The 23,389-nt window shown below is 42.9% G+C and overlaps 1 protein-coding gene across 1 annotated transcript in view; it reads left to right on the top strand.

Annotated features, from left to right (window-relative positions):
- The window catches only part of LOC104536853 (rap guanine nucleotide exchange factor 5-like), a 12,035-nt gene extending 6,893 nt beyond the window's left edge, over window positions 1-5,142 (top strand). Inside the window, exons 3-4 of the mRNA XM_010179582.1 lie at window positions 942-996; window positions 4,360-5,142. Of these exons, the coding sequence (XP_010177884.1) occupies window positions 942-996; window positions 4,360-4,478 (174 nt within the window). The 3' untranslated portion in view covers window positions 4,479-5,142. The remainder of the gene's footprint in view (window positions 1-941; window positions 997-4,359) is intronic.
- Window positions 5,143-23,389: the final 18,247 nt, after the last annotated feature.

The raw sequence follows: 23,389 nt of genomic DNA, 5'->3' as shown, positions 1-23,389 counted from the left end.
CCTGCTAACTGCAATTTGCTGAAATAAGTTACTAGATTTGGCGAAGAGTTGCCCGTTTCACCTTTATACCACAGAAGCAATCACATAAGGAATAAAAAAGTAATGTCTGAAGAACTTCATGGGCAAAGTCTAGTGAAAATGAGCACACTCCATTGATTTATAGGAACAATTCCAGTTTTCAGAAGTTAAAGGCCTGAGCCTGAATGAGAAGCCAAACCTTTATCTTTTATTTCCTCTACTTATTCTAAGAGAACATCCAGTATACCTGTTAGCACCAGTTTTTTCTTTAAATAGCATTCCTACTGTATAATTGTCTTTGATACAGGTCTGCGGAGATGTCATAGTGCTTGCTCTACAGCATTTAGGCTGTGGGCTGTTATTTTTGTGCTGGTTATCACACTGCAGAAATCTGCCTAGCTGATAGTGGTGCCTGATTGTGGTAGGCATTATATGAGTATACATTGAGATGTTGTCTGTGCCACAGAGGGCTTACGGTCTGATTAGACAACATGTGGAGACAGAAGAAGAGTTTGCAGACTACCAGATGCCCTGGATAATGCACTAAAGCCAGGGACTGGACCCAGAAGCACCCACCCAGTCCACAGGACTTCCCTGCTGTAGGCTTTTAGTTCAACAAAAGTCACAGGAACAAAAATAGCCAATTTTGGGGGCTATTTTTCATTATCACTTTCCATGGGCTCTTAGGGAGTTTTCATTTAATCTGTGTGATATCAATAAGGACCTTCTAGAGTAACCCTGGTTCATCATGTATTATTATCACTGAGACAAAGATCAAAGTCTCTCTTGTGTGTGTAAATTTTCTGCTTTACTCCAGTTGGTTTTTGCTGTGTAGTGTAGGACAAGGAGATTTTTTTAGGCTTTTCCAGTGTCACAGTCCATCTCTGATTTTTGCACTGATGTTTGCTATCTTCTCTTTGCAGCACATGATTGCAGATACTGTTCGATCATTGAGACATTGCAGAAATAACCAGTTTGGTGAGTAGCCAAAATTTACTACTTATTTTACCTTTTTACAACCTTCAGGGATTTGTTTGTTTGATTTGTTGGGTGTTTTTTTAGATTTCTTTCCACTTAGATTTACTACAGCACCAAAACATTGTTGCCAATTATTTAACCAATTGCCAAGGGGGCTGTCATTGTTGGAAGGTCACCATAGCAGTAACCACAGCTGGATGAAGTTTTACTTTACAAAATGTTTGAAAAAACAGCTTTCAAAGGCTTTATAAATTATTTTCCTGCAAAAATTATCACCTCTTCAAAATGCTGTGTAAGATCTGTGCCAGCTGCACTTACTAATGGAGGCTTCTGATAGACACTGCTGTACCTCACTTTTCCAACTATAACCAAGTTACCTCAATCTCCTATCAGTCTGTGTGGTTTGGTGATGGAGTCACAGCTGTCTTGGCTTCCAGTAGTTAAAATATGATATTCATCACCACAGCTTTTCACTTGGCTTTTCACCAAAAGCAATTGTTTGCTTGGTTTGGGTTCTTAAAGGCATTTCACAAAACATCTTAAAGATACCAGGATCCTGTGGATTTCATGAGGGGATTGACTGGGTAGGAAAGAGGGGGTTGTGTTGATACCTCTTCCAGGGAAGCTTCTAAACAGAACTCTGCCTGGTTTAGACACTGGAGGATCCACGCTGATGGAAATGGTTATGAGTGCCTCAGCTGCGCAAAAGGTCCTTTTTTTTTTTTTTTTTTTTGTGTTTCCACCATAGCCACCAGAGAATCCAACCCAGATTGGCCAGAAGACCCCAGCTTTCTTTATTCTGCTGCTCACACTGGGGAAACCTCGTTTTTCTCCTTCTCAGCATTTCTCATTCTCTGCAAAGTGGTTAAGCACATGAAGGGCACAAACACAACACTACTTTAGGAAGTGGTTAGAGTTTTCAAGCCAAACACACTAAACATATCATTTATTGAGGCCACTAAAACCTTTTTTCCAAAGAGAAGTTCAGAACTGTGCTGTAACCTTGGGGAAAAAGAGTTTGAGTTGTTTATTTTTTCCCACTGAATTTTCAGCAGCTCTCTGCGTGGACTCTGACAAAAAGAAAAATAATAATAATTTTACGTATAAATACATGTGCCTTGGAGAATGATAGGAACCACTTAAGAGGTTTGCTGAACATTGGTTCTATAGAATTACCTTGTGTATGTACAGCTTTAATTTTATTTTTTTTTTAAACAAAGGCTGCTTTCTATTATGGTTCCTGTTTTATTTCCATATATGCATATAGAAATATATATATGGGAGAGGTGGGGCGAGGGAGGACATGCCTTTTGTTTTTATTCTGTTAAACGAGATATTAAAGGAAATATTGATTAATTCAAGCCGTGCCTCTGTAGATTAGAATTTCTTTTATTTGGCTTTATAAAATGTAGCATTGGTTCCTTTTTAATGATGTGATTTTAAAATTTTTTTTTGCAGCTTCTCTGCAAATCTTTCATCTCATTTTTACCCTTTTTTTCCAAGTGGTTTTGTAAGCATTGCAACATAAATCCAAGGTTAATACCTGAGATTTATCATATAATCTGGTAGTTTGAAGTACGTGATTGTTATTTTATTTTACCACAGACTTGATTTATTGTGAAGCTGGCATTTAAAAAGCAGCTTATACGGACATCCCTGTAGGCACTTTTTTTTTTCCTTAAATTCGTTTAGGCATGAAATGAATTCACTGAATATTTATTGAGACTTTATGGACAGTTTCCTTTTCTAGTGGGCTTATTTTGCTTTCAGGAATGTGAATCTTTCTACTGCATCAACTCCCAGATTGGCCTAAGAGCAGCAGGCATCTTACTGTAGGAAAGAATTAAAACAAAACTAAATAAGGAATATTGTTATTGTTTATGAACTGTATCATATGTATTAATCTTGCAGGCCAAAGTCTTTCTGAATTAGAAATTGATTAGGCACCAAGCAAGACTGAAATGCCTTTTTAATGAAAATAATACTTTTATGTCCTAAATACTGAAAACAAATAATAGCATTTCCAAAACCAGGCAAAGCAGCCTGAGAAAATAACATAATTCAAGCTGTTGCCATTTCAGGTGTTAATGAGAAATACAAATGTTCTGCGGTGCGTTCAGCATAGCTGCTAGGATCCTGTTCCCACGAAACAGAAAGGTCATCTCTGTATCCCAACACAAATTTATCACGTTGTCCTGTTCTCTCCCGCATTTCTTAAGTTAGATAGCTGCTCAGAAATAGCTCCTAAAAATACCTGCCTGGGACCCCATTCGCAGCCACATGCAGAGGTGGCTGCATTGGCATCCTGCGTTACCTACACAGCATCATAGTGTTCTTCGGAAACAAGCGGAATTGTCGATTCCTGGAAAGCTTCTCATGTAGCTGGAGAGCGTGGAGAAAAGGATGATAATGAAACAAAGGAGAGGGAGGGAGCGTGCCAGCTAAGCTGATTGGTTCAGGGAATTTTGAGGGGTTTTCTTTTTTTAATTCATGGTAATGTTATTAAAAATTCCTTGAGGACATGGACTACGATGGAGCTCTCCAAGCTTCGCTTGTTTGTCAGCAGTCAGCAATGAGTGGGAAATGTGTCTCGTTGCTTTCTCTGCCTGTCTTAATGGGTGCCTTGGCCCTAGGCTTAGCTTTTCCTTTTTCATGGTCACCAGCCATGCTGGAGGGTGTCGCAGGCGATGCGTTCCCACAAGCTGATGTCGGGCATAAAGCTTGTAACAGAAAACATCTGCTGTTCAAACCACCCTTCAATTTGTCTGTTAGGCAGCTAATTCCTCTTGCCGTGTAACCTCCCATGAAACGACAGCATGACTCTCGTCTCTGTTACTAGATCAGAAATCAAAAGCGGAACAGATCAAAACACAGGGGCCTGTCAGAGCAGCTTTGAAGAGCTTTCGTACCCGTCTGCTGTGCTGTCACCTTTCACCTGATCCAAAGGAAATTATCAGGGGGCTGCTGTCTTGTGTACTTGTGTTAGGGTTGTTTTAAAGGTACAGGCTGGGTCATCCACCCCTTGCTCAAGGTCCTGTTGTGCTGCCAGAGCAGCTCAAAGAAAACCTTGAACCACCCTACAGGGAACAGGCTGCCAGCAAGAGTGAATCTTCCACTTGGGAAGAGTCAGCTTCTTGCCGCCCACTTGTCCCTCCATTGCCTACTTCTCTCATTTTTCTTCCCTTTTCTGTATCTAGCTGTTACCTCATCCATTGCACTTAAACAGGAAGTTATTTGGATCTCTAGCCGCCTTTTTTGTGACTCTAGCACCTGGCAGGCTGGAACACCAGGGACTTCGTAATGCACAGGACAAAGCAGGCAGAGTGTGGCTTTCTGATCCATCCCCTTTTTCCTGTCTTGCAGGCAATGAAGTTCCTTCGAAAGAGCATCATGAGCTGAAGCCATACGTCCATCATCTGCATGTCATCGACAACCAGCAAGCTCTGTTTGAGCTTTCTCACAGGATAGAGCCGCGAGTGTGAGCGTCCGCAGCTTCGTATAACCTTGTAACTCCAGCACTTTGAATTAAGTGAATGTTTTTGCCAAGCATGTTGCTTCCCTATATAAGAACAGTTTACTGAGTTTTATCAGTAACTCACACAACGTGCACAGGAAAATCAGGCAAGAGCCAGCAAAGGAGCTGCTCACAGAGTTGCAGGGCAAGCTTGGTGCCATCTCCACTGGTCAGCGGGACATGAGGGAGTGGAGCAGCGTTCTTTGAGCTCAGGAGCTTGGTTTCTGTGAAAATATTGTTTGGTCCAGTGTAGCTTTCAATGCAGATTCTGCCAGTATTAGAATGAGAGGAATCGTCGTGTCACAGCAGCAAAACATTTCAGCAAGCAACATGCTGCAAAGGGATGGATTCTCAGTTCCCCACGATATGTACCTCACTAATTCAAGGCTGCCAAAGTATTGTTGCCAAAAAATACTGTGCAATACGTGCAGCTCCCCTGAGTCCACTGGAGCATCTTATTTAAGTGCTAACAACCAAGAATGGGAATATAAAAAAACTGTGCACCAGCTGAAACTCAAGAGTGTATCATGTTGTGGAGATCGGCAGTAAACTGTTATGGCCCCTTAAGAATCTACTTTATAAAACACACTGTAAGAGCCAATCCACTTTTGTTGCAATTTATGGACATGATTATTTGTACACTGAAAACATGTTATTTCCTTCCTTTTCGGTTATTTCAGATTTAGCACTGGCTCCTGCAGTTAACGTGTTATAAATTATTATAGCAGGATCTTTGCTTTCTGCTTAGATTACAGCCTCCTTGGTGTCTATTCGGAGGCAAAGTCTAGATGAGCCCATATTCCTAACTCACCTCCTGGAAATACCATTTTGGCAGGTTAAACTTCACCTGACTTGCACATGCTTCTGGTTTTTAAAGAACAGAAGGGTACACCTTACAGGGTACCAGTGTAATTACCTGCACACACACTGGGCTCTCATATCAGGGTCCCTTTGCTACTTCTGTCCCTCTCATACCCCTCCCCATGCCAATTCTCATGTAGCTAAAAGTATTACGTTGAGGCATGTACTGAGGCATAATTTCTGAAGTCTCATCTACAGCTGACCTACATCTAAATGCCATCATCGCTGTAGCTCTGGTTTTCAGTGCTAAGCATTTGCCCTGAAATAATCTAGCGAATGCCACAGTCTGGCCCGGGTTTGTACATTGACTCATGGTAACAGTCCCGTTGCAGAGCAGGGAGGATACATTGCGTTGCTTGCCCATCCCTATCATATGTTTTCCATGTCAGGAAGACTTCCAAGAAAATGCTCCTTTTACTGAAATGTGGGATAGTGAAGTAGCATGCTCTTCATCATTGTGTTCTCTCTGGTTTAAAGGGATTAAAAAAAAAAAAAGCAGCTTTAACAAGTAGTCTGTGGGGGAATCTAGAATGCATTCAGTTTTCCCATCTGTGAAATATTGTATAGATCTATTGTAAAGGAAACAGATGTTTCAGAAAGGTATTTGCTTGTACTTTGTTATTATCAAATATTATATGATTTTTTTTTTTTTAGGAAAAAAATCTTTTTACCCAGTAAAAAGACAAAAAATAAACTCTTGCTGGCCATGGAGTAAAAATTTCCTATGTTCTGTAGATGTGACTGCACATATTGTAAATAACTCTTTTGTGCAAACAGACCAAAACTGTTCAGATGAGGATACTAGCTGTGGTGGGCTCCTTTTTGCAGTGTAAGAACACAAACCAGATACAATTTGCTGCTTGTGATGCTGCAGTTCTTCCTCTGGCTACAGCACTTCCCAAATCTGCACCGTATCTGCATTACCTGGGTGGTTTGCTGGGTTTTGAGCTCCCCCTGGTGAAATCTGTTTTACTGTGGCATTATTTTTAGGAGTCTGTATGTAGACCAGCCTGCATGCTTTTGCTTATGTGGTGTAACACTCTAGTCTCCAAGTTGTTCTGTTGAAATCTGTGGGAGAGGGAGCATGAGGAGGTTTTTCAGGGTGAGAAAGTGAGGCTTTTTCTCAGTTCACCACGTTTGGCCCTGTAATAGTTTTAGTAGTTACTGCTGATGAAGCAGCAGTGGTACCAGAGAAGAATGAAAGACAAGGAAATTAAAGGAGAGGGGGGAAAAGAATGAAGAAAGATGACTGTGCTTGGGGTTTGATTTGAAAGCCTGCTAGAGCCACCTAGGAGGCTCCTCAGTCTACTCGTTCAAAATAATTGAAGCAGATGGATGGGTTAACTTGTACCAGTAGGCCTCAAGCCAGCGGAGGTGTTTGCTATCAGCACCACTGTAACATTATACATCAAGTATTGTCTACCCCTTGCAGCTGGCATAAAATCAGTTTGAAGGCACATAGGCAGCAGCTCTTAATGATTAATCTTGTTAACTATGTCATGGCTAATTAGACTACTTTTTAAAACTTTACAAACTAGTTTTCGTAGTAACCTGTATAACTTGGATATAAATTTCTGGTCTGAGAGGCCTATATGGATGCATCAATTCCACACTGAAAATATGGACCTTTTGAACTGAGTAACATAAAGGAAACATAAACATAAGGGAAAGACAGATAGCCCCAATCTGTAGGTAAAATGTCTAATAAAAAGAAATGCCCTGCAGAGTCTTCTTTCAACAGGTGAAGTATTGCAGAGCTGGACTGCAGACTGGCAAGCAGATTGAAGGTGTGATGGTTGGGAGAACTAGAAGTAAACCCTGTGAAAGGGAAGGGGGATGCTATACAGCCTCTGCCAGGGTCCAGCACTGGTGATATTGTGTGATATTTTCCAAATCCTTCAATAGTGCATAATTACATAGGACTAAATCCATGAATTTTGTAAGTTCAGTTCATCACAGTCACAGCTGGCATTAAATACTCTGCATATTTTTTTTAGTAGCTCGGAGTAATTGAACAGAACAAAGGAAAAAGCTGGGTCACTTTATATCTCTTTTATGTGGGATTTTGTTGCATCAAGTTTAGATGTTTCTGTGACACAGCTTTTTGATTCTAGCCCCTTTTCAGATAGAAATAAATTGCATTTGCATGACAGTGGCAAAAAAAAAGGTGTTATCAGAAATAATAAAATGTGCTGCTGTAAAATTAAAAAGAAATATGTAAATACTAAACATTTTAGCAGAGTACTATTTATTTGCATAGCCTATTTATTGTCATCTTACACACTGTTAAATACTGGGATGAAGTCAGTGAGCTGAGGTAAGAACACCTGCCATTCTCTCTGAGTGCTGTAATGCTGTCAGCTTGCATTAAAAGTAATAAAACAGAAAACCCCAAATCGAGGTATTTACCTAACTTCTCAGGGACTACAGCTAGTAGTTATCCACCATTATGAGACCTGGTATATATGAAATAATCTGATTTACCAGAATCAATGTTGCCAATGTTTTTCTTTTCATATTTCATGCTTGTCTGCCTCTGTACATATTATCGTGTCGTGTATTTATGAGAGCTAGTAAGCAATAATTTATATGTCAAAATGGCCAGGCAATACAAGGTTAAATCTTCTAGAAGCAACTGTTACATTTATCTTGCATTTTCCAGTGTTTTTTAATATTGCTTTTAAAAATATAAAAACTACCTTAATGAAGTCTGGGCTCTGTGCCTTCATGCCTCTCACACGTACTTACTGTTCCTAACTGGAATATTTTACTTCCAGTCATTCAGTTCCACAAACCCTCACTGTGTTTGTGAGGTGAATGCAAACCCATGAGGAGGCTCAGGAGCCTGACCCTGTTCAGAGCTGCTCATCCGTCTCTGGGCAGTGGGACTTGCTGGTACCGATGTTTCAGAAGTAGGGATGATGTTAATGGGGTCTCAGCTGTGCCTTATCATCACGGCACAGTCTGAGAGGGGCCTGGAGCTACGGTGAGAAGTCCCTGTGGGAGAGGGGGGGAGTAAATCTATATTCATGTCCTCTGGAGTCTGCTTATTGGCACTTGATCCTCTTACTGAAGACAGCAAATGCTTTTCCCTGTCATCAGGCATCCCTGCCGGTGCGGTTTCCTCTCTTTTCCTCCTCTCAGCTGTTCTGCAGTGGGGAAGGCAGGACCCACGATGGGCTGTGAGTGCTCTGTAATGCAGCTGAGGCTTGTCCTGTCCTTCCACCCTTTCCACTTGCAAACCCTGGGAACCACTAAGCCAAACCTGGCTATTTCACACAGAAATAACACTTGGTACTTACAGTGCAACAGCTGTTCAAAGTCCTTTACAAATAGACAGTACTTAATCCTCTTGAGTACCTGTACCTTAAATGGTCTTAAGCCTGGCCTACAAAGTGTTTGTGACAGTATTAATATACAGGTAGGGAGAATTTTAACTGGAATAATTAAAACAATACAAACCCAAATTGATGCCACAGTTCTATAATGATGCTTAAAATTTTGCAGCCAGGCATATTTTTTCCAGATCTAGCTGTGCAAGCTGAAAAATGTACGTTCTGAGCTGTTTGTCACTGACCTTTCATTGGACATCATTGTTGCCACAGGGTAGACCAAAAGGGGACCTGGGGAGTATCTGTTTAACCTGTTGATTAACCTGTTGTGGTTAATCAGATGAATTACTTCAAGCCGCATGTGGCTTCATGCAAGCAGCCAATTTTGCGTGGAAGGGCTCTCCTTCCATCCATCAGCCTTTCTGGAAGGTTGTCACAAGAAGCTAGAGTGACAATTTGCAAATGGGAAAGTGCAGAGCTGAGGATAGCTGACTTACAGCTCCAACTGTGCTAGAAGAACAACAAGAGGTGGCTGCACTTCAGATGTCCCTTCAGACCACCTTGCTGAACTATTCAGACAAGGGCTCTTCTGTTCCTCTCTGAAGGAGCTTTATTGGAAAAGACCTGCAATTTAAGCTGCTCAGTGGACTCCATGAATTTTGGCTGAAGTGTTTAGAGATGCCTATGATGAGCAACTCATCATGTGAAGGTGAGAGGCAGCAGGTGGGGCAGCTTGCTTTGGTGCCAGCACAGATTAGGGCTGACCTGCATAGGGACAACTGCTCTACCCTTTGTAGAGGTGATTCCCTCTTCTCATATAAAAAAAAAAACAACAGCCTGAATAAAACCCAAAACCCTTATGAATATTTTCTGCATTATGCATCCCAGTGGGCTTTCAGGCCCCACAGAGCATCTGCCCTGGAGTCCTGCTCTTTCCTGCCATGGGAGTGGCAGCTGAGTTGCACTCAGAGGAAAACCCAAAGAAGGTAAGGCTTCCTCTAGCTCTAAGCACTGTCTAGCTCTACACTGCAATGACCACCATTTCACACTGGGGAGTTGTGTGACAGCACCCTATGTCCATGGCTACAATAATACACACCTGTAGCTATGTCAGAGTTAAAAAAATCATGCCGTTCATACAAAACTTGGAGAACTGAAGAGGCCTGCAGATGAACAATTTTTGAAGCAGGGAGAAGAGTGTTTTCCTCTGCATTCCCTCTTCTCTGGAAGAAGGTCAGTGGGTTTTGTAAGACCCTTGAAAAGATCCAGAAAGCCTAGCAAAAGTGAGCTTGAGCCTCAGAGCCTTTCAGAGGTCAAGGAATGGCAATGTCTGCACATTTGCTTCTAATTTTTACTGCCCATTGCAGTGGGTAATTTTCTGGCAAGCAGTTGCAGCTGTTTGTCTCCCAGGTGGTTTGTACTGCTACTTATTTGTAAAGGCACCAGGATCTTCACACAGATAATCTCATACTCTCTGCAAATCTACGCATTTTGAGAACTGGCTGGGGTTCAGCATGTTTTTTTCCATCCCTCTCCTATCCCATACAATCTATGGAAGGAGGGAAAGGGACATCATGAAAGCCTTGAAAAGCTTGCTTTCCTCAGAAGCAATGCTGCTTACCTTTTCCAGGTCCCACTTCCTCATGATAAAAGCAATTATTGTCCTTACCTCCCTATTGAGAAAAAACCACAACAATCCTGGAGAAACCATGCTGTTAAAACCCAGGAAGGACCTCATTTTGGGGCCAGGAGAGAGGAGAGCCATTCAGGAGGTCACATAAACCCAGCAGGTGCAAGGGAAGCTCTTCCTTTGTGTTCTCTGATGGATTGCACCTGGATATTTGCCTGTTTAAGTCGTTATTTTGCAGGGAGAGGTGGGTAGTGCTGTGTTTCTGTAAGTAAGACTGTTTTCAGGCTGGCTTTAGTGCTTCTGTGTGGTCTTGGTGCCATTACTTCCTCTTTGTAAGGTTTCAGCTCTTATCTCTGTAGTAAAGAGTCAGAGCAGTCCTGAGGGGGAGCTAGGAAATAGTGAATCAGCACAGTTTAGAATGAAACCAAACGTACTTTACCCTTTTTAGCATGAAAATGTGTATTTAGTGCTGTAAGTTTAGAGAAGCAAATGAGCAAGATGTGAATATGTTTTTCAGTGGAACCAGATGAGCTAAGCTGTGTTGAAGGACAGTCACTGAGGCAGCCTGCCTTGAAGAGATGGATCTTAAATGATGGTTTGGGCAAGGAGATGGGTTATAGACTGTGTGGTCTTTGAGACAAGTTTTCTTGCAGAAAGTTGTCAAGGTTCCTAAAACTTTAGCAGGTGTTTTTTTTGTCTTGGTCTCCTGATGTTGCTGTTATCAGTACAAGTCCTCTCCTGTCCACAGTAGTAGATAGAGCTGGTTCAGAGCAACTTCTAGTGCTCCAGGTAAGGATTTAAGGAAAAAACGGGCAGCAATGGCAAATAGCTTCTTTGTAAGCTGCCATAATTAGGCATGAGGTAAATGGTATTGCAACAACAACAACAATAAAAAAGCAACGAGAAAAAAAAAAAGGAAAAGGAAAGGAAAAGTCCTGCCATGGACCCTGCCGAGTGCAGAGCTGCCTCCTCAGGAGAATGGGTCAGACGGGAGTGTTACTTAACAGGGAAAAGTGGCACTGGCAGAACTCACCCTTTTACCCTCAAGTGGTGAGGAGCCCTTTGAGAGGGGGGCTGCTGGCTGCAGCAGATGGCTTGAAAGAGCAGAGCTGTCCCTGGCTGGAAGGGAATTTACCAGCAAATGTCAATAGGGAAGATTCAGGCCTAGAAGTGACAAAGGATGGTAAGGATCAAGCACCTCCCAGCTAAGTTATACAAGCTTTTGACAAATGCTTGTGAGAGCTTTCTGTAATGCCAAGCAAAAGTTCGCATTGCTTCATAGACAATTAAGCTGTTACTGAGGCCGCATAGGCCCGACTCCTGCGTAGACCTGACCCCAGCGCAGTGTGCCCCTTGGTGGGGGTGACTGGGATACAGACAAGCATCTGCTGAGGAATTTGGCTCAGGTGACAGTCCTTCGGCTGTAAATCCCTCAAAAGTTTGAATTCTTCAAGTTAATTCTTCAAGCAGCTTGGAAAAACTTCCATCAAAACAAGGCCAGCTGCTATCATAATGGTGTCCCTCCCTTTAATTCAGAAAGGGTGTGTGAAGTGAAGGTGACTTTCTATTGACTTTAGTTTTAAAAACTCTGGGTTCTCAAACACCCTCTGTCAGGTTGAGTTCCTGGCTATGCTAAAAAGTGAATGTACTTGCTGAATCTGATTTGAAATACTTTAAAAGCAGCAAATAACTGCAAGCTGCTTTATCTGCTACTGATGCTGGGCTTCATACAAGGCCAGCACATCTAGTGCAGCACCTGAAGAGGACCAGGCAGGGCTGCGGAGTGTTGGGTGCTCTGTCACACTCACAGGGATGAATACTGTTGTGCCTGGTGCCAGCTGCCAGCGTTGACCTTGGCTGGGGTCTACAACTTGGAGCTACATGCTCAAGCTTCAGGGCACCTTGTTGGTTGGAGGTCACTTTGTAAGTCCAAGAAGATGATGTTGTGATGGTTAAGAGGAAGCAAAGAGGCACAGGACATGACTGGGAATGGTTTAAACAAGTCCAGCAGAGGCAGGGAGAGGACTGTTAGGGGAAAATAACATGCAAATTTGCAGAAATTTCATGTATGTCTAAAATTAATTTAGGCACCCTTGTTTAGTGTTTATTTGATGAGGTTTGCTTCACTTTAAGTGACGTAATTCACTTTACTTTCAAATAACAGTTTCTGCTGAAGAGTCTAATGTAGTTTAGCCGAACAAATTTAATTTCCTGCTTTTTGCAAACTTGATTTATTTCTCAGAGTAATTTGAGTGACTCCAGGGAACTTGGTCTGGCTTTGTACAAGTGCAAATGAGGAAAGACTTAGGCTAAATGTTAAGGTTTTCAGAGGACATTGAGAGACAGTAACATGGCAAAGGTAGGTATCATTTCCCAGCAATAATGAGACAAGAAGCTGCTAGATCCATGTGTTACTAAAAGACGGGCAGGGTTCCTATGGGGAGCATCTCTGCAAAGAGCACATCACCTTTTTGACCAAGCAAAGAACTTGGCTGGCTGTGGTTGCTTGTAGCAGAAGCTGCTGCCAGCTAAAACAAGCTTTTCCAGCAGGTAATATCTTCCCTTTCTAAAGCTCAGATACCATTGACATCTAGTGGTGAAATCCTTTTGCCCAGAGAGCCGCTTTATTGCATCAGAACTGACTGTGCGACCTCAAGGGACTGCAGGACACAATGCAGCAGTGAGAGGCTCCTCTGTCATCTGCGTGGTCCACTGATCCCAGTTTATTAGATCTGTTGACTCAGATTCCCAGTTAAGTGGACTGATGGGATTATCTGTTCAGCCGTTTTGTGCATGGTTTCCCCATGGATTTAGTTTTCAGGCTTTATGATGAAAGTGCACATTCACTTAGGACAGATGCTGATGGAAATAGAGACTACTGCCTTCTCATCTGTCAGTAGTCCCTGGAGTCAGTGTCTCATCCAAAGCTGATGGCTGCAGTGTGAGCATTTGGTCCTGGGCAGCTTCTCCAAACATGCCGTGGCCTTGTCTGGGTGCAACTGATGAAAGTGAGCAAATCTTCTGCCCTGCTGGGTTAATAGTGTGAGGCTGAATTCGCTGGTTAATCAAAGGAGCAGTTTTGTGAGCCTGAGGAGTGGGTTTTCTCTGGAAGGTGCTGCTCTACATGTGCTCCTGGCAGTCTCGGTGATTGTGGCTGTGTTCACCCAACCCTTGATAAGGAGGAGAACTGAGCAACTTTGAGTAGCAGTGCCAGGCTTTGATTCCAAATATCATACGCTGCAAATGAATTGCACTATGAAAGGAAAAGAGGTTGCTCCTGAGTTTAGAGCTCTTAAATGCTGCTGTCCTCAGGGCCTGAGGCAAGGCTGTGCTGGTCTATATACCTTGGAGCAGGTGCAGGGCAGTGTGCTGCATCTGGGGAAGAAGTTTTGGAGCCAGTCTGCTCTCCTTGTGCAATGTCCTGGGAAAGCCACCCCAAATTCCCCCTATCTGCAGTACCCTCATAAGCACAGCTGGGGCCAGCCAGCTGGAGCTGCCATGTGCTGTCACAGGGAAGCAGCAAATAGATAAGACAGGGGAGCATTTGGGAGCCAGCTGTGCTAAAGTTGCTGGTTGACAAGCCAGTGACTGCTAAAAGGAGCAAAATTCGGAAAGACTGAACATGTCTGCTATTGGTCAGGGACAGCTGCAAGTTGTAGGGACCCTGGGGAAACTCAAAACTAATCAGATTTTGATGTAATTTGGTGAGTAGGAGGAATGTGAATTTGTCACTTGTGTATCATATAGTTGTGATCCAAAAGAGTAAAATATTTGTTTGAGCTGTTTGATAAATTGTGCATACTCAACAAAAAGCTCCAGATAAATGCTATGTAACTAGTTTAGGAAATATCTTCATGATGAGCTGATTTCAGCTGTGAGTAGGAACTAGGCAGAGCCCAGATCAATCATTCCTACCACTCTGCTGATGCAGCTGCTCCTAAGCCTGTACACTAAGCCAGAACACGAACCTGGGAAATTGTCATATCCAAGGCAAACCTCCTCTACATAATAAACCTCATATTTGAGGTGCACACACAACTTGGTAATTGGACTTTACCACTGGGCCTAATGCATGCAGCTCATGGGTCTCCCCAGAGACCAGTCGCTGTGATATTGTGACTGTGGTCTCAGTGACAGTTGCTGATCAGTCTGGGGTGGTAACAGAGGCTGTTAATATCTGCTTTTCCCTGGACTCAGGAAGGAGAGAGCTTATGAACAGCAGATAAAGGAAATGCCAATAAAACTTGTTCATTTAGCGCCACTCAGAGGGATCTGAAAGCACACACAGAAAGTGCTAACCAGTTGAAGTCCCTCAGTCACCAGAATGCAGTGAGGAGTTGCTATCCCTGCTTCACAGATGAAGAAACTCAGGTCAGGCTTCTTGGAGCAATCTGCTTCGGTAGATACAGAGCCCCTCTTTCTGGAAACTGTTTCTACTGCAGGAGCCTCCTTGCTCGCTGCAGGCAGGCACGTCCCCAGTCTGTCCCCTGACATTTTTCTCAATGACCTGTTGTTAGCAGTAGTTTATTCCCTCTGCTTCTTACTCTGCCAAAACAGCAACCAGCTCTTAATGGTTTGGGCTTTATCAGTATGTAATTTATTGGGTTTTATTTTTTCTATGAATTCCTTCACTGAAAGAAGGGGGTCACTTTTGTATTCCTGCCTGGCAGTATCTCAGGCTGAATGCCAGCAAGAGCATACTATGACCAAAAACTCAACCTAGAAAATTATGTCCTGCCTTAAGCACAGGATTGCACCATCAGTTGGTTGACAGAGGAGGGAACTATGAGACTAGTTTTGAGCTCTGTTCTCCTTTATGCCAGCAGTTGCTTCTGAAGTAACAGGCTGTACTTGTGGGAGTGAGAATTTGCTGCTGGTACAATGACGGGGGTGGGGGGAGAAGAGGCATTTTTAACCTAGTTTCTAAAGAAAAATGTCTCATTTGCTTGTCCTGTCTTATCTGTGGTTAGCTTTCTAGATACTGGAGACACTAGTGGCCAAATCTGTAAGAGTAATGAAAGGCTCAGAAATAATTATATGCCTGTGAGGGGACTCAGAGGGCAGCTGAGGAGGTGAGAGGGAATCAAACAGGAGAGTGGTGCACTGCTCCTCATCCCCTGCAGCCAGCAGGAAGCCAACTTTTGCCTGGTGCATGCTAGTTCTTGCCCAGTGGGAATTTTGCAGGTCATACGAATTGGTGTATGGGCATGTTTGAGCAAGGCACCATTGGTACACCTTGCTTTTCATCCTGGAGGTTTAATGTCTGGCTGTGCTAGCAAGGTGTTGACGCTGGGTCATAATCTAGCTCCTTCTTTTATGACCCTAGGCGAGTAATTTCTGCTGTTCCTCTTTTGTTCCACATCATAGTCCTTTCCTTCTGCAAAGATGGTGAGTTGTCTCTTAGTGCCTCAGGCAGGAGGCTGACCACTCCTGAGCACTGTACTGGGCACTGATATCCTGGTGCTACTGCTGCCCCATTCCTAATCCATTACTACCACTAAAACAGCAGTGTCATTTTAGATGTTTCACTGGAGGATGGTGGTGTCATTTTTGTTTGTTTCCTTGCTTTTTATGTCTTCAACTCTAGTATGGAGAAGAGGGCAGCTCAGGGGAACAGAAGTTGAACATCATTCCTATTTCTATCCTTGATATTTTATAATGTAAAGACCAATGCTTCACTACCTTACAGTATCTTTTCTGAAGCTCACTTGAGTATAAGCAAAGTGCTTCAGGACTCCCAGAAGGAAGGAGCCATGGAGGTCATAACTCTTGCTTGGCCAGACAAGACAACTTGAATATATCAGGATGACACCGATCTGAGGCAGAACTGCTGTTGCATGAAGCAGATAACAGTACAAGTGTACTTTACAACAAACATATTGGCTTGCCTTTTAATTGATAAAGAGATGCTTCTAGCTGGAGCAGGTTGGGAAGGAATGAGGCAAGTTTCCTGTCCTGATTTCAAATACGTAATGTGGAAGTGAGCTCAAGTAATGAGATGTTTGGGTCGCGGTGGGTTGTGGGTTTTTTTGGTGTGGTTTTTTTTTTTGTACAAAAAGGAAACCGAAAGGCAGAAAATATCCCGTCTCCGCCCAGTGTTGGCGAGCGGCAGAGGAATCTCGCAGTGCCATCTAGGGGCTACTCTGCTTGGGAGAGGACTACGAATGCTGAAATTCCCGCTAGCCGGGAGCTGGCAATGCATTTTAGCTGCTCTCACATTGCCAAAAGCAGTCCCAAAAACAGGTGATACCTGTTCATTACTCAGCTCCCTATCATACGGGAGAGAGCCATACCATATAATAGATGCTGTCAAAATGTAGAGGCACATATGCCCAATCCCTGGGAGATCTCTGATAAATTCCATCCTGAAAACCGTATGGATCAATATTTACTATTTCCTTAATCTGGCTGCAAAACAGGAAAGCATAATCTTACTTCTGGCAAGGAACTGGATCAGACTTTTCACTTTCTCCACTCAGTAGTTGGGTGTGGTGTTGAACGGCCCATTTCCTCTCCAGGAAAGGTGGTCCTCACCCTGTTCTGCTCTTGTTTCTATGGTCTGGCTTCACATTTGCTTTGCTGAAAGCACGTGGAGAGTCAAAAATTCATTTGTGGGTGAGGTGAGTGCCTGCGGCAGAATTTGATTTGGGGAAGAGGCATCATCATAATTTTAGTTCATTTGAAACAGAAGTGCTGAACTAAGGTATTATATAAAAATATAACTATAGTAATGCTTGTGGCAGGGATGACTCTAGGTCATGATGATTAAACTAGAAATGTATAACATCACAGTGAGACACTGACATTTGGCATCCTGGGCCATTCCTCAGCAACCGCAGCAGAAGCTATTCTAGGCTCTCAGTATTTTTATACGTTACTGATTTTCCCTACTCTAATTCTGTGAGCAAGAAGTAGGGCGTTCTTCAGAGAGGCATGATATTTGGGGTATGTGTGATAACCAGCGTGATGTCCCTGAATAGAGCCAGCCAGCAGGTTCCTGACAGCTGATAGATGTGTTCCCAGGACCACGTCTGTTCTCAGGAGCCTCTGTACTCCCAGTGTCCAGGTAGTGATGAAAGCATTCCCGAGCACAAGAGTGCTGAACATGGTAAATAAGTGCAGATAACATGCTGCAAAGAATGCTTTTTATTGGCACCTGGTTAAAACAGAGATTTCCTTTTATTACCAGAAATTTAAGGTTAGTTTCTGGGAGATTACACATACTTGATTAATCTTCTTTACAAGGAAATGAAGTGGAGAAGTAGCCTGTGATATTTGTCTATATGCATAGTTAAATTCTGTGAGAGGAAATATTTTATCTTGGGCTTAATATGGGATAGACTGTAGCTGCATGAGAACAGAAAAAAGATTCATTTTCCGAAGTGACACACAGCGTGCTGAAAGCTGGTGAGGAATTTGTCAAACAGAGCAGCACAACAATGACACCTTCTGTAAAACACCAGAAATGTCACGTCTTATCGTTTCAGCTTCTGCCCTCGGAAATTTCTAACCTCTGTGCTGGCAGAGAAGCAGGCATGTGCCAAGAAGTGGCTTCCCTACTGGGCTGCGAAAATGCATCCCAGACTGACGGGTCCTATGCTGCAGCCTGACAGTAATGGGAAGTCCTCTGCAAAAAAGATTAGAAATGTGAAAACCCTCTTGGCAATCCTATTCCACTTTATTTTTCTGTCCAAAATTGTGTTTACCCAAATGAGTCAGTACCTGACTTTCTTACCTGAATGACCTCAATTTCACAGCAGTGTGTGTGAGGGATGCTTTTGTTAGGGATGCTTTTAGACCACCTGTTAAAAATACTCCACTGCATCACATTTCCTAAATTAATTTGTTAAAAGGAGAGAGCACAAGAGGGAGCCAGACTCTGCATCCTGGTAAGGCTCTTGGCTGTGTGTGGGAGGGGGCAAGGGCTGGGGCTTGGTCTCTGTGCTCCGAGCCCTTTCTGTATTTGTTCAGTGACTCCAGCCTGAGGTGCACAATGTCCTGTGGACACCATGTCGAGCCTCCACGACTCCCCAGGCCCCAGTGGTGCCCAGGGACTTGGACCACAAAGTCAAATCTCGTGTCTTTCCCTCTGACATCAACTGAAGTGGCAGAGGAGCATCCCACTCCCACCAGGCAAGCTGCAAGGAGATGGCAGCGGTGGCTTTCACCTCCTTCCGGCTGATAAGGAAACCCAACCCAAAACTCCTATTGTTTCCCTCTGGCCACTGCATTCTCATGGTGCAGGTGCAAGGTGGAGAGTGCTGGCACTGCTGGATCAGGTTCATTAATTTGAAAAAAAAGGAGTGCAGGTGCTGTGTGACCTTCCCATTGCCTGGAGCTCCTCACACCCTGCCCAGGTGGCCAGGGTGACTACTAGCACTGATTTGGGAGACAAGCTCTTTTAAGCATTTTGGGATTTTTACTGGCACTGTTTTTTGCTGATGTGCCTCAAATCCTTCTTGCAGGGTATGACAGAGGTGAGAGTTGAACTTCTGCAACCTGAGACTCAAACCAGTGTCTTTACCACAGATCAGCCCTTTTGCTGCAGTGCTACATCCTGAAATAATCCTTTGTGGCCTCTGCTTTCTAGTAAGACACCGTGCACGTCCTTGTCTTCCACTTTGCTGGGTTACTGAAAGGAGCATGAAGAGCTCTATTTGAGTGGAAAATCAACCAGATCCTTCACATTCAGTGCAGTAGTTATCAAATATCATGAGGTTAAATTGAGGGTTTAATACTTTCAGAGCTACCCTGGGAACTATTTACCTTGTGACATCCTGTAGGTATGAGATGGGGTGGCTGTATAACAGGACTGCAGGGTGTGTAATTCTGTGTACACAACCACATGTGTACTGTGCAGCTCTTCCACCACACAGGCTGGGTAGGTGTCTGCACAGCAGGGCCAGCTCTGTTCTGTTAACACCATTTCTTCCATCCAAAACTTGTCAGAACGTTTAGACCAGTGTCTTTAAAAGTTCTTGCAAGGCAGTCAGTGTTTCCTTATTTTTAAGACAGCAGAACTAAGAGCTCAAGCTCCACTCCACATCACATATGCTCAGGAATTTTTTTCAGTGTAACTTGACTGACGACAGCAGTGCTACTTCAGATTTTTTCTTCTGTTTACTTTGCAGATAATCCACCTGCAAATGACAGGCTTGTACAATTGAAATGTAGATTGTTTAATGATTTTATTCATATGTATTAGAATTCTTAAAGACTCTGTTCCATCATGCCCAGGTAAATGAATATCACTTCACACATCAGGCAGTGTTAGTCAGATTTTACCTGTGTCTCTGTGACCTGCCCTCCCTTGAGTGTACCAGCTATGATGAGGATTAAGCTAAAAGAAAACTGAGAAGAAAGCGTTATTTGAATGGTCTGTCATGGTTGGCATATCTGATGCAATGTCAGGACAAAGTTACTGCGGTGGCTGCTATTTAAAATTTAATACGGCGTTAGCTTTAAATACTAATCTATATAAATCTGTGTAGGTGAGCTAAGTTGCTGGCCAAGTCTCTGTTGATATCAGTAGCAGCCTGAAGTCTTTTCCAGAACCTTCTGTTCATTTTGTTTTGGTATGGTGGTGGCCTTCGTTGAGAAACATCGACAACATTGCATGCCACCTTGCAGACAAGAATAAAACCCTGTTTGGGGCTAAGCAAGTTCTGTCACGTTCTGAGATTTCCTCGAGGCATGCTATATTTGCACCTAGATGTATATCTCCCCCATCTCCTAATCCGGCACACAGAGGCACTTGCACTTCTCTTATCCTAATAAAGAAAGGGTGAGTTATTCATAGGAGCCCAGCCTGGCTGGGCGCTGGGGCTTTTTGTTAGTGCTCTGTGGAGTGCCTCATCACTCCGCAGGGGTAGGCATCCACTCAGCCACCCAGCTTATAGTGTGTGGTGTCACCAAAAAAAGAGCATTGATTAAAGGGTGTCAGGAAAGGAAAAAAAGAAAGGTTATATTTTTAGGTGAGGAGGAATGCAAGAAAATAATATTTTTTTTAAGGAGGAGGAAATAAAGATTTTGCTGCCACCTCTAATTTTTCGAGGGAATTTTCCTTTTAGAATTGCGTGTCAAACCTTCTCCCCATTGCCACACAATTTGGCAGGGTGATGTTTGCAGACAACACTGAATATTGAACTGCTGCTTCTGGTTTATTTTGCATACTTAATACAGCACAAATCCTGTTACGTGCTTTCAGATCCAACCTGCTGCTCTCTACAAATGTCACACACCAGCAGTAGCAAGATGCTGCAGTATTTAGGTAAAATTGTGGCTGTTTTCAGTAGAGATGGTGATTTTTGTTAATTAGATGCTATGATGCAAAAACCTGAATTTTATCTATATGCACATGTATATGTGTAATATATACACATGTATATATCTTCAAGGAAAAAATAACCAAATTAAACAAGTGCTTGGGTTATTTTGAACTGATTTGCTATACAATGCAGCAAGTTTGCCTAAGAACAGTATCAATCCTACAAATTAGATTATCTACAAGTAAACCAGAAGGCCAAAATTCCTGGGATTAATTTACTCTGTTGAGCAGTGTCAAATGCTGAGAGTGCTCTCTGTACCCAATTTCTCAGCAGGGCTGCGTACATCTCATCCACCCCAGCTACAAGGGTATCTCCTGGGTGCCCTTCCACTGCCTCTGGAAGAGGAGGGCACCAGGGGAAGTGTTGCTTGTTTTCCTCTTACTGGTTTTTCTTTTCCTTTCCCATCTGGGGGATGGTGGTGCCTCTCACGCCTCCCCGAAGTGGCAAAGAGATTTCAGGATGTCCTGTGGCACTGCATCAGGATCACAACCAGTTCTGCAGTTTTTTCCAAAACTTTTCAGATTATTTTCTTGTTCCTACTTCCAAGATTTTCATTTTAACAAAATCTCCACAGTACTGACTATATGGGTTAAAGCTAGACGGCAGTGCTACCTTTTACCTGCACTTTCTGCATGAGGACGTAATTTCCTTAACTGTGGCTGCAAATTTCAATGCTACCAAGAAGGTTGAGGTCAGGTTTGCATTAGCAAAATACAATTTTTGGAGGGTAAAAATGACTTCTTTCTGTTTCCTCTCAGCTTAACATTTTAAAACCTCTCAAGGTTTCTGAGATTCTGCTGATTACTGATTTCTCTGTTAAATAAATTTACATGTCAAGTTCAATTGCAGCTGGCTGAAGAATTCATGAGTTAAAATTGAGGCACTGAGCAGTAAATGAATTATACAATTGCAACAGTCTCCCTTTTAGAAAAACAAGCTAAAATGGTTTGGGAAGCCCAAGCCCTGAGGATACATGAGTGTGAGAGGAACATTTGGAGAACTGCTGGTGGCATACTGACTGAAGGAAACAGATGAGTAAACGGGGGGGTTGATGGTATGAGACATTGGTAACATAAGGAAAACTTAAGGGAAACAGGAGACGAGGAAAAAGCCTGACAAGATTGAAAAGTAGTGGTGTAAAGGATGGATGAAGGACTCAATCTTCTTCCGGACAGCTGAGAGGAAGCTTCATTTTTTGTATATGCATTTGAAGTTGTCTTTAAGACTGAAATGGCCTCATGTGCACTGTAAGTCTCAGTACTTTCCCAACAGGAGCACAAACCAGGAAACAGTTTCTAGAAGAGATAACCAATACAAATATATTTATGAATGATTTTCCATTAATTTCTAGAAGCAGGTTTGAAGCCTTTCAAAATCCCTGTAGTGCTGCACAAGGAAATTGTGAAATTATAAAGCAGGCACACTTACTTTGGGGATCTATGCCTTTTTTCTCTTCAAATGGTAGTCCTGGTTAAAGCCTATCTCTTGGGTATAGGACTGACCATTTTATTAGTGGTTTAGAAATATGACAGTGAGACATCTGGCATGGTGAAACAGTGGAAGAAATGTGAGCTGTGCGTCAAGTAGTGCCAGGGTCTTCCTGGGATTTGAGCCTGTGCTAAAATATTTTTTGCTTTTCCTTTCTGTTGCCTTCCCTGTGGGTACCTGGGCTCAAGTTACTCTCTGGAGGTCCCGTCCTTGGATGAAGATTTGAGCTGTGACAGCTGGCTGAGCTGAATTGACACAAACAGCTGGCCCTTCTGAGCTCTCGTATAAAGAAAACAACTTTTCAGTTCTATTTGGTGAAATATAGCCCCAAATTAGAATGTGAGCAGAGCAGAATGCAGGGTGCTTTCATGGTGGGAAAAGAAAGTGAAGTTGGGCTGTGATGGTGAGTTACAGACCCACATTCAGGTGCTGCTGGCCTCAAAACCTGTTTTCTTTATAGGAATCCAGGTGGTGTTCTATGCAGCCTGTGGTCAAAGTGGGTAATGGGTTGGGAATAACTGAGGTTGTCATCTCAATTTCCACTGAGAATTTAGGGAAAATTTGGTATAATCCTTCCTAGCATTCTGACAAGTCCTGTTTATGATGATTTTGGGGAAGACACCTTTTCATCCCAGGACTTTTTTGGCTGGCTGGAGGAGGCACATGCTGAGCTCCCTGTTGAACTCACTGTAAGAGCAAGATGACTTCTGGCCAGGCTAACTTTCATCCTTGAACCTCCTTGCGTAGATAGACAGCATACAGTAAGAGAGGCGAATCAAATAACCTGTGACTTCTCCTCTTAGCTGTCTGCAGGATTAGTGTGTTAGCTACTCCATGACAAACCATACCACAGCAGTTCTGCATTCAAATCCTCCCAAAAACCTCAGTGGGGATTGAGAGGCTTCATAACAGTTATGAACAAGTGATGTGACATTCCCACTCTCAGGTGACTATTTTGTTCCCGTTTCACTCTTCTTGCTTATAACCTCAGTTTTGTACAGCACAGTCCAGGGATGCTCCTACAAAGTGGGTCGTAAGTAAAGATAGTTATATATTTCATTAAAGTAAGTTGAAGAGCTGAAGGTGTAATGTCAAATGGACAGGAATCAAGAGGCTTTTCTACTAAAACTGCAATTTATTACTCACACAACTTGGTGTCAGTAGGACTTTCCCAGAAACTATTTTTTAAACCCTAAAACCCCAAATGTTTCGCATTATAGATGTTTGTTAGTAATAAAAA

This window comes from Mesitornis unicolor, unplaced genomic scaffold, assembly GCF_000695765.1.
Source record: "Mesitornis unicolor isolate BGI_N332 unplaced genomic scaffold, ASM69576v1 scaffold19822, whole genome shotgun sequence".
NCBI classification, from domain to species: Eukaryota; Metazoa; Chordata; class Aves; order Mesitornithiformes; family Mesitornithidae; genus Mesitornis; species Mesitornis unicolor.
Note: the sequence above shows the minus strand (reverse complement) of the source record. Positions and strands in the feature narration are given on the sequence as shown.